This window comes from Tiliqua scincoides, chromosome 6 (assembly GCF_035046505.1).
Source record: "Tiliqua scincoides isolate rTilSci1 chromosome 6, rTilSci1.hap2, whole genome shotgun sequence".
Classification (NCBI taxonomy): domain Eukaryota; kingdom Metazoa; phylum Chordata; class Lepidosauria; order Squamata; family Scincidae; genus Tiliqua; species Tiliqua scincoides.
The window spans coordinates 66,278,822-66,293,411 of NC_089826.1; the positions used below are offsets into that span (position 1 = coordinate 66,278,822).

A 14,590-nucleotide genomic window follows, 5' to 3' on the forward strand; every position below is an offset into this window, starting at 1 on the left:
CTGCTGGAACTAGCATTCTGGTAGAGGTATGCACTTTATGGTATCATGAAAACTGCTCTGGATGTGCCCAGAGCCATATGATTCTGAGATGACACTGCAGATGGTACAGGTCTGAGGAGACCCATTTACAGAAGGGTATGGGAAAATGTTTTCCCTTTTTCCTTCCAAGCCTCTTGATCTCCCCACTCCCCAATCATAGCATGCATTGGAGTCTGTTTTGGCATGGGTGCATGATATGGTGGGGAAAGGACAGGTTTGGGCTGTAGAGCACGTGGATATACATTTTCACTGTAATGATTACTTTAATCTGAGAGCCCCACATTTCTGTATTTATGAAGATAACTGCTGTTGTGTTTTAAAAGAAACCTAACTGAAATATGTTTGTTTCAGAGTCAGGACTCTGGTTCTGACAATCATATAAACACAGTAAGCCTCAAAGAAGCATTGGAGAGATTTGATCATAGCCCCACACCTTCTGCCTCATCTAGAAGTTCAAGGAAATCTTCTCATACTGCAGTCTCTGACCCTTCATGTGAGTGTTCAGAATGAGAACATTTTATGTATAAGATTATATTTACTTTGTTTTTCTCTGGTCTGTTTAGGGTTTAATTTTGAAATGATTGTAAAAGCAAAGTGTAATTAATAGTAGCCTTTGTTAGAAGAGTGACAGCATATGAGCCGAACCATTCAATGTATACAGACAGCAAGTGTAAAAATGTTGGCTTCCATCAGTATGGGGAGTTTGTTGCTTAGTTTAAAGGCTTTTGGTTTGCTTTGCTGTTAGTAGACCGCTTATCTGACTTCTTTTCCTGTCTTGTTGTTTCTGCCTTTGTAATAATGGCTACAGTTCTTCCTTTGTCCCAGTAAAATTCTTAACAAAAGTCACTTTGCTGTGCGTGGGACTGCTTTAATCTCTCTGCTTTGCTAATAACCTGATAGTAATAAGTATTGTAAAAATCATTTGAAGATGATTTGTTAGTCTTGGGTGGAAATAAAATCCCATTTCATACTTTTCCAAATACCAACTGTTAAAAATATAACTTGACAACTTTACTTAGATGAAATAATTTTGGCCCAATATATATGTATATGCTTAGAGTGATAATGATAATGATGAATAAAAGTATCCCTCTTCAATTTTACATTGGCTGTGAAATCAGCAACACCAACAAAGATGACGCTGGATACTAGCACTCCTCCAAGGCAAAATTTACCTACGCATGAGAAGTCTGCACAAAGGAGGGCATCACTTGGTACTCAGGTAATTCAGAAAATGGCATTTTTTTCCATTTGTTACAGAGATTTTATGGGTTTTTTTTTAGGTGAACACAGTGTATTTCTGTTGCCCTGTTTTTGGGTGTATTGGATGTATTGGATACCCTCTATAGAAGAATGGTATTATAGCTTCTCATACTTGCTAGAGATGTGGTGCTGAGATGGCACATTTCATCCAATTTTTTTGTTAATATTTTATTGACACTAAAAAGTTCCATAAAATATTTTTTTAAGTTTAAAAATGGGAGAAAAACATATGGAACAATCATAGTTGGATACTAAAAAAAATCAGTGAAAGGGAAAAACAAGGGTGGCCGGAGTAGTACCACATTATACGACATCAGTGTTGGCATATGATTAGGCATAAGTATAAAGTAAGAAAATTAAGACAAAAATAATTCAAGAAATGGATCCCAGAGAGAAAATGTCTTTCGTTTGTCTGTATAGAGTTATCTCAAAGGTAAGCAACATACGCAATTCTGAAAGCCATTGATGAGAATCTGCAGGAAACGTTTGTTTCCAGGGGAATAGGACGATTAGCACCTCCCAGCACTCTAGCAGTTCACATTTCTGTATGGTGAGGTAGACCCCAAAGAGTTGGAAAATACTACGAAAGTACATGAAAATCTTGGAATATAATTATATGTTGCCAAACTGCAGCAATTGCATTCACTACTTTTTCCCGGTATGAGTGTGGTGTGCCACCTCAGCACCACATCTCTAGCAAGTATGAGGAGCTATAATACCTTTATATTTATAGGGTATCCAATATATCCAAGTACCATTTTAGTTCTATATTAAGCTTTATGAAGAAAAGAGAGGCTGAAAGTTTTCAGCCAATGCCAGCATTATCAAAAACTATATTCAAGAGCACCAGGGAGAGGGAAGGGTATTCCAAGAACCCACTTTGATCATTAGATTTGCCCTGAAACTGCTGTTTAAAATGCCACTTGAGTGTGGAGCTTACAGTGTGGTGTCTATCCTATCTGCCATTTTGACTGGAAATAGTCTAATTTGTCCTGTTTGGAGAGAGTTTTTGGAGCCTTACTTCCTTGTGAATTTCACCATTCTGACTATTGTTCTCCATGTACTTGTGGAGTGCTTTCTTCTTGCTTTTTCTTTCTTTCTGTGGAGTGCTGTCTCTGATGTCAAATCCTGAACATTAAAAATAATTGAAACTGCAGTGGCATGGATCTGAATTGGAAAAGGATTACAGTATTTAGAATGCAGATAAATTTTAATTTGGTTGAGGGTGTGTGTGATAAAGTGAAAACATCTTGTCTGTTTAACCATTTTTAGTTGTGGTTTGTGTATCCTATGCAAATATTGCTGTGCCAAAGGTCTGTTGTATATTACGTAACCATTACTGGGTGTGTGTATTTGGAACCTGCCTCTAAAAGGGCCAGTTTCTTCCACAAGAAGCACAGTGAATGAGAGTGATTTGAAACTTTTCATTAGCTACACTCTCAACCGGCAGAATACATACTGATACTGAGTTTTCTATAAAGAAAGAAGTCATTATCTATGACAGGTTTGGCTTGATAATTATGTTATTGCTATTTTTAATCCTAGTCATTAAGCTCACAGCAATCTGTTGGACAGCCAATAGCGCAACCAATGATGTCCCAGCCTGCAACTTTACAGATTCAGCAAGGCATGTCTCAGGTAACAAATCTGGATGATTATCAACTTTTAAAGCAAATATTCACTTTTTGTTCCAGGGAACTGAAACATAACTAGATCATAATTTGATGCAAAATTGAATCCTGCTCAAAATTCAAGAATCAAACTTTATTGAAACAAAGTATAGTGAATTTTAGTATAATGTCCTTGTGAATTTTTTGCTTGATTAGAGTTGATAATAGAGTTAGTTCCTGGTTGCGTTGAAATTTTGTGTTATAACTCAGTTCTGGTTTGCAACCCCAGTTTGTTCATATACTGGTGGGGCCTTGGTATCCATGAGGGATCCATTCTTGGCCCCTGCCATGGATACTGAAAATTGTGGATAAGCAAATTTTTGGTCCCTTAAGCCCTCTGAAAGAGATAGGGCTTTCAGAAGTTCAGGATCAGGTGTTGTAGAAGTTTAGCAACATTATTGTCATGGAGTTCAAATCAGGTGGAGCAGGGCCTCTCTAGTTCCATCCCTCCCTGCCCCAGTTCCTTCCCCTACCCCATGGAAGCTGTGCCACTGCCTGGTGGTCTCACTTACCCCTGGTGGCAGCATGTCCTTCTCCTGCCGTAAATATGCTTTACAGAATGTTTTCCGCAACCAACTCTCACACTAGGGCTCAGCGCCAATGCTGAGGGGGTTTTGGATTGGGCCCTTACTTTGGAAAATTTCTCTAAACTGATCTACATTATCAATACTGGATGTTGTTGTTTTATCAGAGAGTAAGTTGTAAGGCCCATCAGTTTATGGCTTGTAATAGTTAACTATTTAATTGTTTAAGATGTTTGATAACAAGATGTTTGTGCCTTAATTGCCTTAATTGATTTTATCGGATCAGTTTCCTCCAGTAGCTGGGTCCTATATTTCATGCAAAGCTCAGAGTCGAGTAGGTCCCTCACCTTTTAATTAGCAATTGGGCTCCAATTAACCTTCAGATTTCGTGACCCTCCTCCTCTAACACAGGGGATTGAAACCAGTTCTGTTTAAAGGTTAACTTAAGTGTTAGAGGAAAGTGGTTGCTTATCCCAGCCTCATTCACTGTAAACTCAGTGATTTGATCTCTGAGAAACTGCAGGATTTTTAAAAAATCTATTACGCTAGAGCAGGGGTGTCCAAAGTTTTTGGCAGGAGGGCCACATCATCTCTCTGTGTCGGGGGCCGGGGAAAAATAGAATTAATTTACATTTCAAATTTGAATAAATTTACATACGTTTACATAAATGAATATATTAAAGATGAACTTATATGAATGAATAAAGGTCTTGTATTAGCTCAAGGCCTTGCACAAAGCAAGGCTGGCCTTTCCTTTTCTGCCGCTACTGCATCACAGATGTGAAACAGCAAGCATTGGAGGGAGCCCTCATCCCACAGCTCACACGAGAGGTCAAACAGTTGCCCTCATGCTGAGAGCAGTTGCGTTGGGCCAGTGTGGGCTCCAACAAATCACCGGAGGGCCAGAGAGGCTCATTGGAGACTGGGAGCTCTCTGTGGGCCGCATTGAGAGGCCTCAAGGGCTGCAAGTGGCCCCAGGATTGGATTGGACCCTTAGATGTCCTTAGATTCTTGTGTAGTTGATTACTTTTCCTTTAGCATATTTAATGTTGATTACTGATTCAAATGTTTCTTGTGTTCTACCTAAATGTTACTTTGCAGCCTATGCTTCAGTTTTCTGCCCAGCTAGGAGCCATGCAGCACTTAAAGGACCAATTGGAGCAAAGAACACGAATGATAGAAGCAAACATCCACCGTCAGCAGGAAGAGTTGCGTAAGATTCAGGAACAACTCCAAATGGTCCATGGACAAGGGCTTCAGGTTGGTTAAAGCTGATCAGATACCAACTTACAGCCAGTAATTCTACACTGAGATTTTTAAAAATGCGTTTTCATTTTAACGAATAAAATATGATGCTGAATTTCTGTTTTGAAATATATGGATCTGTCAAGGCAAGACACCCTTATTCAACCTTCACAGGTTGGTTCTGCAGAATGTCAGTTCCTGGAACAATATTTTTTAATGCATATAGAAAGTATTATACTCTGCCTCCTGAGTGGGAGGGGAAAGGCAGGATAAAATATTTCAAATAAAGGACAAATAAAGCCCTTAGTTCCACCAACTCTCACTTTGTGACAGTTACTAATAAATATTGGATCTTTCTGAAAATTATATCATTGCAAATTCTGCTATTAACTAAATAAACTACAGACTAAATAAGCTTCAGACCCTCCACATCCAGTTTCGAGTTCAGTGGATTTGAACCACCACAGATTGAAATATTAGAAAAAGAGCGGGGTTTTTTTGCCTCTCTGCACCTCAGAATGCCTACTGGAAGTGACTTCCAGTTTGTGTCCAGGAGGTATTCTGAGGCTCAGGCCCATGGCCCACTCCATTGCACCTCAGAACGCTCCCAAAAGCAATCCAGAAGTTGCTTCTGTCCACTGCCTGGAGGCATTCTGAGGCATGGGGAGACCAGTGGTGCGGGCTGTGAGCCTGTTGCAACCTCTGGAGGCTCATGGCAAGGCATTGTGGTACCACAATCCTGCCCTCGCCTCACCTTAAACCAAGGTTTGAACATCCATGGATTTTGGTATCCATGAGGAGTCCCGGAACCAGTCACCAGTGGGTACTGCGGGACAATTGTACAAAGGTATATAGTATGTTACAGTTTAGAATGTGTGTTTCCTTTCCCAGATTAACTGTCACATCTCTTTGAGCTAACTGGAGCTATTTGTATCAAGCAATAGTGTGTGTACATTTTTCTTTTTAATAATTTGTGTGTTCTGAGTGCTCAGTAGCATTTTAAGTGTTGACGTGTTCCTTTTCTTCCCTCTAAAAGATGTTCTTGCAGCAGTCAACTCCTGGATTAAACTTTGGTTCTGTGCAGCTAACTTCTGGAAACTCATCTAACATTCAGCAGATTACACCCATAAACATGCAGGGTCAAGTGGTTCAGACTAATCAGATCCAAGGTGGCATGAACACGGGGCATATTGGTACTCAGCACATGATACAGCAACAGCCTCTGCAAAGTACTGCAGCACAGGTTAGATATCACTCTTCAGGGAAAACCTTTATGTGCTCATCTGACCTTGTTTCTTAGATGAAGCCATTGTGTCTGTCTTTGGTTGCAGGGGATGCTTTTTCAGACGTACATCACTCTTCAGATACTTTCTTCTACCAACTTTGCAGTTCCCAAAAAAAGCCTCAACCTCTCAGAGAGTCCGTTAAATGTAGAGGAACCAGTAGAGTTGGTCAGGGTTGAGGTACAGAGCAAGCAGAGTTCATGTATCTCTCTGCATTACACTAACTGTGGTTTTGGGTGAGTTGGCACCCTATAGAGGCTGGCATCCTAAAAGACTAGACGTGGAAGAGTCGGGTAGAATCTGGTGCTCCCCCCACCTAATTACTGTCAGCAACGTCTTAGGGATGGCTTACTTATATACTATAAACTATAATTAAACTCAAAAATAGATACTACACAATTAGCATTATAATTAAATAATATATAGCATTGTTCTTTAGCCCATATTTGCTCAGCAGTCTGTGTTTTCTTACAACCTGGGGTGATATTTGGGAAGTCTGTTCAGCCATGCTGAATAATCTTGTTGACAATTTTTTTTCTTTTTTGCAGCATACTCAACAAAGTGTTCTCAGTGGACACAGTCAACAGACTTCTCTTGCTACTCAATCTCAGAACACGCTGTCAGCTCCGTTGTATAACACTATGGTGATATCCCAACCAGCCACAGGAAATGTGGTTCAGATTCCTTCTAGTTTACCCCAAAGTAATAACCAGAATGCTGCGATCACCACATTTACCCAGGATAGACAGATCAGGTAAGTCCTGAGCTATGCTTCTTTTCAGAGGACTGCCTCAAGCTCTTTTTTTTTTTTTTAAGGCATCAAGTGTTTGAAGGAGACTTGAGTGGCAAAAGAGGGTTCATGTTAAAAGTACATTTCAATTTGATGTGACATACTGGGAAAGAAGCATGAGAGAAGACTAGAGAAATGGTCTGGCTTGATGGAGATTTACAAAAATCTCTCATCCAGAACTATTAGCCATCATACCTAAATGGCTTGCATCTAGCAGGCAGTATACCTTTGGATATCAGCTGCTGGGGAGTCATGGAGGGCTATGAACTTCATGTCCTGTTTATAGACTTCCTGGAAGCCTCTGTCTGGGCACTGAAATAGACCTTTGGTCTGATCCAGCAGGGCTTTTCTTATGCCTTGAATGAGTTGGACAGTACGATAAACACTAATCAAACTAGTTGCATGAAACTTGTTTAGAATCCTGAGGCTGAATGTTTATCAAACTAAGAGGGGCAACAGATGTTTCCTTCCTTTCACAGATTTTCCCAAGGTCAGCAGCTTGTAACAAAACTAGTCACTGCCCCTGTAGCTTGTGGAGCAGTAATGGTACCAAGTACTATGTTTATGGGACAGGTGGTGACTGCCTATCCCACTTTTGCTGCACAACAGCAACAACCACAGACATTATCAATTACACAGCAGCAGCAGAACCAGCAAGAGCAACAGCAACAGCAGCAACAACAACAGCAGCAGCAGCAGCAGCAGCAACAGCTTGCCACAGTTCAGCAACCAGCTCAGTCTCAGCTAACTCAGCATCCGCAACAGTTCTTACAGGTAAAGCCACATGTTTGTCCTTTATTGCCAGCTTGTCAGCATGATGGACATTTTACCTAGTGATGCAAGGCAGGTAGTATCTGTTGCTTGAAATCAAGGATTGGGAAGAAGAGATCAGGGAGAATGGTGAGATACATTGAAGAGAATCTTGCAAGGTGCATGGTTTAGGATATGACTTAAAGGGAACAGGTGAGATATGGCAGTTGGCATTCAATCAGAGATAAGACTTACTAAGGAAGAAAACAAACCCTGGAAGTCAGTGAACTTGACAAAACTGTAAAGATGTACAGTAATAGCTCTAATACTGTAGGGGATATATTCCTGGAAAGTTGACTGCTGTGTGAAATGGTGCTACAGGAGACTGGCTCTAATTGGCCAGAATGCACTGCTCTCATTGGCTATTATAGCTGTCAACTATACCCCAGTTGAGGAGTACTGTAATGAAACTGCTAAAATGGCATAATGGCAAGTATTACTGTACTATATTTTTTCTCTGAGGTCATAAAAATATGGAAAGGGTGTTAAGATCACTCCTTTAAAATGTCCAAAAACATAATATTCTAGTGTACTTTTGGGGTAGAGATGCCTTACCCTCAGTTCTTTGTATATTTTTAGACACCCAGATTGCTTCATGGAAATCAGTCCACTCAACTTATTCTCTCCGCTGCTTTCCCACTACAACAAAGCACTTTTTCTCAGTCACACCACCAGCAACATCAGTCCCAGCCGCAGCAGCTGCAACTTTCACGACACAGAACTGACAGCTTGAGCGAGCCTTCCAAAGTTCAGCCACAGTAGCTCGGGGGTTCTGCTTCCAAAAACAAATGAGAAAGGCTGCTGAATTAATAGTTGCACTGGTGACAGAGAGAGAGAGAGAGGCCTACAGACTTTGCAAAGTGCAGTATTGAATATTCTTCTAACGGCTTGGAATGTGTCTGCTGAGGAAAACAATGCAAAATGCTTTTGGAGGTACTTTAGGTATAAATCAGCAAAAAGATGGATGGGGACAGGGATGTGGCTAACTTTGCCAGGGATCTAGTTGCTCCCATTTCTGTGTATTTTTCCTTCAAAGGCGTTTACTGCCATATGTTAACTTGTCCAGATCAAGTTTCCAAACCAGTGGACTTAATAAGGCACTTAAATATCTTGATGTTTTTAACAGTTCTCTCAGATTAAGTGTTACAATGGACATGCTGTTGTTACAGCAGTTTTTTCTTTGTTTTTTTTAGTATGCCTGCAATTACGCTTCAAAAGACAGTTAATTTTTTCATATTATGGGACAGTAAATATTTTCAAAATATTTGTGTGGATTCAAAAATCTTCATTGTACAGATACTGTAAAATACTGTGTATATGTCTGGATAAAAGGCGAGAGCAGAATATTTTATATGATGCATGAAACTGTTGGTTTGAATATGTTTTCCCTTAAATTTTCTCACAATGCTCAGATTACTATTTTCATCTGGTTTTACCTGTATGTCTTCTATAACATGATCCATCATTTATTCTCACCTGTAATGTGGGCACAAGTCTTCTGTTGTGCTTTATCTGTGATGTTGCAGTTTGTTCAATGAGGTAATATAGTGTGCTGGCTTGTGGAATTTTTGGAGTTAAATTCTTAATGAAACTCTTTGAACTGTGCAGGTTCAAGGCATTCAGTTTCATCAATATCATTTGTCATTTCAAAAATACTTTTTCCCCCTTTGGAAAAAATAGGAATTTGCACTGTCATATTGTGGATGGTTTGGAATTTTACTCCCCCAAAGCTATCTTTTGATATAATAAGTAGTTGGAAATATTTATGTAAAAAATAAGGTTTAGAAATATGGAAGTAATTTTCAAGAATGTCTCGAATATAGGAGTAATTTGCACAAAAAATATATTTGAATTTAATAATTGTAGGCACTTTTTAACTTTCTCTGTGGTGAGAAATGTATCTTCTCAGAATTTGTTGGAATCTTTTTATTCTCCTTTACAAATTTTGATCTTCACTTAGTCAGAAATGATTCAGGGTCGTTTAAAACAAAAAACCCATAGTGCCTTGATTTTGATTCAGGTGATCATGTTAAAACATCTTGAATTACATTATGTTGAATCTGTGACCATTTTTGAAGTCTTAGTACTTTGTTAACAAAACATGCTTCATAGCTGTTTCTCAACTGTATTTGTATTAACAGGTATTTGAAGCATCCTGCAAATTGAGAGCTGAAGTGTTTCAAAAATCTGGCACTCTATTCACAACCACTAACCATAAGGGGGCATTCATCTTGTAGTGATTTCCTTTTATGAAGTATTCATCAAATAAGAAATTGAGTTCTTTTTAAGTGGAACCAAAACAAAAGTGGATAGTAGTTAAAATGATCACTTTTTAAAGCAGCTCAAATCTATATTTGATGGAAAATGTAAATAAACCATCAGGAGTGCAGCTTTTAAAAGGGATACTACTGCACTAAGACTTCAGATGGCAAGTTCTCTTCATAAAGATAATAAAAAGTTCCAACAGAAATTCTGTACAATTTTAAAACCGACATTAAGTAGACTTTATGGTACTAGTTTTAAAAACCACATCTGCAGAGCAAAATAAATTTTAATACAAAGATGAATCAAATAGTTAAGAGGAAAAATGTCTGATTATAAGGAAGGAATGTCCAAGTCAAGAAGATGGAGTATTGTAGAGGAGCTTTATTATAACCAAAGTGTGATGAGATGCTAAAGAATGTAGTGCTGATGGTGATCAAGGCCAGCATCAAAGGCAACACCATGGTGTAGCAAATGATAGCAGCCATTATCTTTGAGACTAACGAATGAAGAGTTGTTTGTTGCCATCCTCTTGTATGATCTATACCCTCCCATGCCCCAACATTACAACCAGGAGACTAATAGCAGAATTGTAATGAAAAGAGATAAACATAAGTAATGAAAAACCAAAGAGTTGGACTAGTTTCTGCTCCCTTTTGGTGAAAACTGGAAACTAGTAGGATACCAAGGAAATCTTCTTGTTTAAAGGGACATTGTGACATTCTCTAAAGTAGTCTCAATGTATGTGAAGCATATATATTAAACTTACAAAAACCCACACATTTACTTAATTGCAGATTGCCTTGCCCTGCCATACCATTCTGGTTGTAATACCAAATTAGGCCATGTTGAACAGAGGTCTGTGCTTTTACTTACATTATTTAGTAAATAGTTACGCTCTTGGGCTTTAAATTACTTACAATAATAAAGTAGCACTAAATGAGAAAATTGGGAGAGCTTTATCATACAACAGGAAGTCCAGGCTTTGCTATTTGTAATTACTGAAAATGCAGAGTACAATCACTGTATAGCTGATTTTTGTTTGGTATAAACTCCTTTCACCTGTTTAACCTCAAATGTAGCCCATGGTAGATATGAGGTGTCTATAACGAGACTTCTAGGAGGTTTCAGTGAAAGATAAATAATGGAGAAGAATTGGTGACAGAAAAAATAATTACTGAAGTTTTGTGGGAGGAAAAAGTTCTGTTGCACCTCAGGCAAACGTAATTGAAAGAGCCCAGAAACAAAAATCTCCATAGTATTTTGCCTAGAATGATGTTAACATTGATACTCTTTCTCTGGTGTTCATGACTACTAAGAAATGGTACTCCCTTAAGAGACCTACTATTGAATGTCTATTTCCACTAAAATAAGAGAGAGATCAGGTGCTGACTGTCTCTCATGATAATTCTGCTGCTTTGCAAGGCTGTCTTAGGAGTTGCTATAGGAGTGGGTGCTCAGTTATCTGGAACTTAATAGCCAGATGTCTCTGCTTGAGGGTGGGTGTGAATTGTGAGTGAATGTTACGGTAATGCACTAGTGCTAAAGCAAAAACAAAAAACCAAACAAGCCAGCAGGAAGTGTGACAAAGTGTTGCTTGAAAAGAATTATGGCTTACCCGTAGGTTTGTCTAAATTTGGGGGAGGGCAGAAGGGAAGAAGACTTAAGAGATGAGCCTCTGTGAAGGTTAGAGGGAATTGTATAGATATTTTTATATTAAATATAATATATATACTATATTTGTACACATATTAAAAGATTATAGTCTGAGCTCTCCATATGCCTTCCATTACGTTTATCTAGAAGTTTACTTCCTGGTGCTGTGGCTCCAGTGTGTCACCACCTTCTGTAGGCCTCCTCCTGCAGCCAACCAACAACAGAAATTACCTAACATCCATACAAGTAGTACAAAGCTGTAAGTCCAAATTCAGCAAGATGCTTAAGGACATGTCTGATTGGTAATTCCACTAGCTTTTTGGTGCCATTAGGATTACCAATTGACAGGGTAACCACATTTTTGAGCAGGATAGGAGATAATTGCTTTTAAAAGTCCATGAGAAGAGAAGTTATCCACCAACCTGGTCACTAGTTTTTGCACTTCTCTAGCCAAGACAGTAGCCCCAAAGAATGTTAGTGTTAACCATGAAAGACTAGCAAATTGAAACTGTTTGACTCTTGATGTGCCATGCTCTTCTCCCTCCAAGGTGGTTACTCTCCTGTCATACTTGAGTGTTACATTGAATTAGAGCAGAAGATATGTGCAGATGTAAGCACTTTACTGAGAGAAAACATTCAGTTGGAACATAGTTTATTATTTGTAGACAATGGAAAACTGTTTTAAAAGGGGGGTCCAAAGGAATCGGAATGTAGACTATTGTCAAAAAGAGGCATTGCTGGAAAATGTTTCTCAATAGGGTGATCCTTTGAGGCTTCTGAGGATTATTTGGGCATCTAACAATGGTTGGCTTTGTAGGAAATGGATAAATCTACACAACTGAGCTTTTAAAGATGTTTTTAAAGTTGCACAATTATCAGAGAGATATCAACATGAGGCTTGTTTAGAGCCTTTTAATTGATTCTAAGTGGTCCTTAGGATTAAAATGTGTAGAGGGTTTACAGATGTGGCCTTTAGTAGACTGCTTCAGTCAAAACTATAGAATAGTTTGTATTTTTAGAGGTAACACCAATTTTTGGTTTTGTGTGTTTTTTATGTCATGGTGTCATGTGATGTCAGCATGTGTGTTAAACTCATAAATTGTCTCTGTTTGAAATGTATCACTAAAACATTGTACGTAGAGGGAAGAAGAGGCCTGGAGAGAGTGGATTTAATTTAAAAGAGAAAACTTTGTTTCTTTTCATCAGTGAAAAGAGTTGGAGACATTTTTGAATGAACTGAGGTGTATACAATTGTTTGAAATTGACTGTTTAACATCTCATGGTAAATGAGACAAGCTTTGAGAGAGAGTTTTAAAATATGGTGGTTCATTTTGTCAATATATATTTTTTTAACACTACATTCCTGTCTTTTAATAAACATGTACTTTACAGTCTGTTTGCTATGTTTCATGCTTTTTCATCTGCATGGGTGTTGCCAGCAGCATGATAGGCTCTATTGCTTAAAGATATAGTATCTACCAGTAACAAAAAATGAAAAGCAAAACACTGTGTATGAATAAAATACTGTGTTGCCTGATATACAGATCCCAGCTCTGACTGAGAGGTGCTGCACTAGTAGACAATCAAAATTTATGGAAATCTTTGGGGGTGGGGGGAATGTTCTTAAAGATACAGCTGCTTTGAAAGTGTTTTTTATTAAAGTAAAAGGAGTATTTATTTTTTAAATTGTCTAATTGGATACTTTTCAGTGTTGATTTCACATTGTCTTGGTTTTGCATTTTTAAATTTTGGCATTAGATTTGTATATGTAGAAAAACCTGTGCAATTTTCATGATCTGACTTCAGGAAAATGTAGATATAGTTCCCTAGTGTTCATGTGACCATTATCAAGTGTCAGTTTTTAACCGAATAAATATAACATTTGAAATTTCTGCTTCTTGTAGCTTTAAGGTCCTGGTAACGCATTTGTTCTGAATACCTCTTTCTGTCTTGACACTCTTCCATCAGCAATGGTGTAGCATCAAGCAGAAGCATGTGGGGTGAAGAAAACTCATCAAGCAGTATCAAGTAGTGTGGGATTTGGTGCTGCTGTAGCTTTTTGGACCACAGTCAACTCACATTGATCCTGCTCATCTCTTATGTTGACACACTCTTTGAGTACAAGTGTCAATATAAGGCAATGGGTTTATTTTCATACACCTGACTTTTCATAATTTTACCTTCAGGAATCACTTTTAAGACAGCTGCTTCTCCTGGACTTGCAAAGTATTCATATTAACATTTATTTATTTTTCACATTTTTATACTGCCCTTCCTCCAAAGAGCTCAGGGTGGTATACACAGCTGCTGTCCTCACAACAACCCTGTGAGGTAGGTGAGGCTGAAAGTGACTGGCCCAAGGTCACCCAGGAAGCTTCATGGCTGAGTGGGGGATTTGAACCTGGATCTGCCAGGTCTAAGTCTACCTCCCAAACCACTATACCACCTCTCTCAAATTTAAGTGAATCTGGCCTTTTTTGTAAACTTACTGAATACTTCAATGAGAAGATTGGAAATTGCAGACAACCTTACCTGACAGTTTGCTCACTGTTACTTATTTCTCTCAGCAAGGGTGTATTCTACACCATGTTGTTACTTCACACAAACAGTAAGACCCAACAGGTCTGTGATTGGCACTTGAACCAAATTTGTACTGTAGCATATTCTCTGGAATTCTCCCCCTCCTTATTCAGGTGGGTTTTTGCAGTGAGATTCAATGCAGAAAAGGTTCTGAAATCTAATGTTGCCACAGTCAACAGGGCCTAGATGTAATTTTATACCAGTACCTGCTTTTGTCATCTAAATTGTACTAATATCCAAAGTTCATTAGATATGAACTTAGTTCATTGTGCATTCTAATCACAAAATGTTGTTAGAACTTTTCCTTTATCTTTATTCAGAAGCTTGGGCCTGATTTCCTGAAAGCAGCAAAGAATGTTAGCTTTGCTCATAGATCCTTCTGGAAGTAACACTATCTTCTGATATGGCCATTTTTTGAAATGTAAGAAAGGCTACATTGGTATTCTCTCTTCTCACAGACAGCGATTT

At 38.6% G+C, this 14,590-nt stretch overlaps 1 protein-coding gene across 1 annotated transcript in view; it reads left to right on the forward strand.

Annotated features, from left to right (window-relative positions):
- The window catches only part of CLOCK (clock circadian regulator), a 54,521-nt gene extending 41,091 nt beyond the window's left edge, over positions 1-13,430 (forward strand). The window contains exons 15-22 of the mRNA XM_066631745.1: positions 391-532; positions 1,161-1,261; positions 2,848-2,940; positions 4,598-4,756; positions 5,778-5,984; positions 6,573-6,778; positions 7,294-7,588; positions 8,204-13,430. Of these exons, the coding sequence (XP_066487842.1) occupies positions 391-532; positions 1,161-1,261; positions 2,848-2,940; positions 4,598-4,756; positions 5,778-5,984; positions 6,573-6,778; positions 7,294-7,588; positions 8,204-8,386 (1,386 nt within the window). The 3' untranslated portion in view covers positions 8,387-13,430. The remainder of the gene's footprint in view (positions 1-390; positions 533-1,160; positions 1,262-2,847; positions 2,941-4,597; positions 4,757-5,777; positions 5,985-6,572; positions 6,779-7,293; positions 7,589-8,203) is intronic.
- The last annotated feature ends 1,160 nt before the right edge of the window (positions 13,431-14,590 follow it).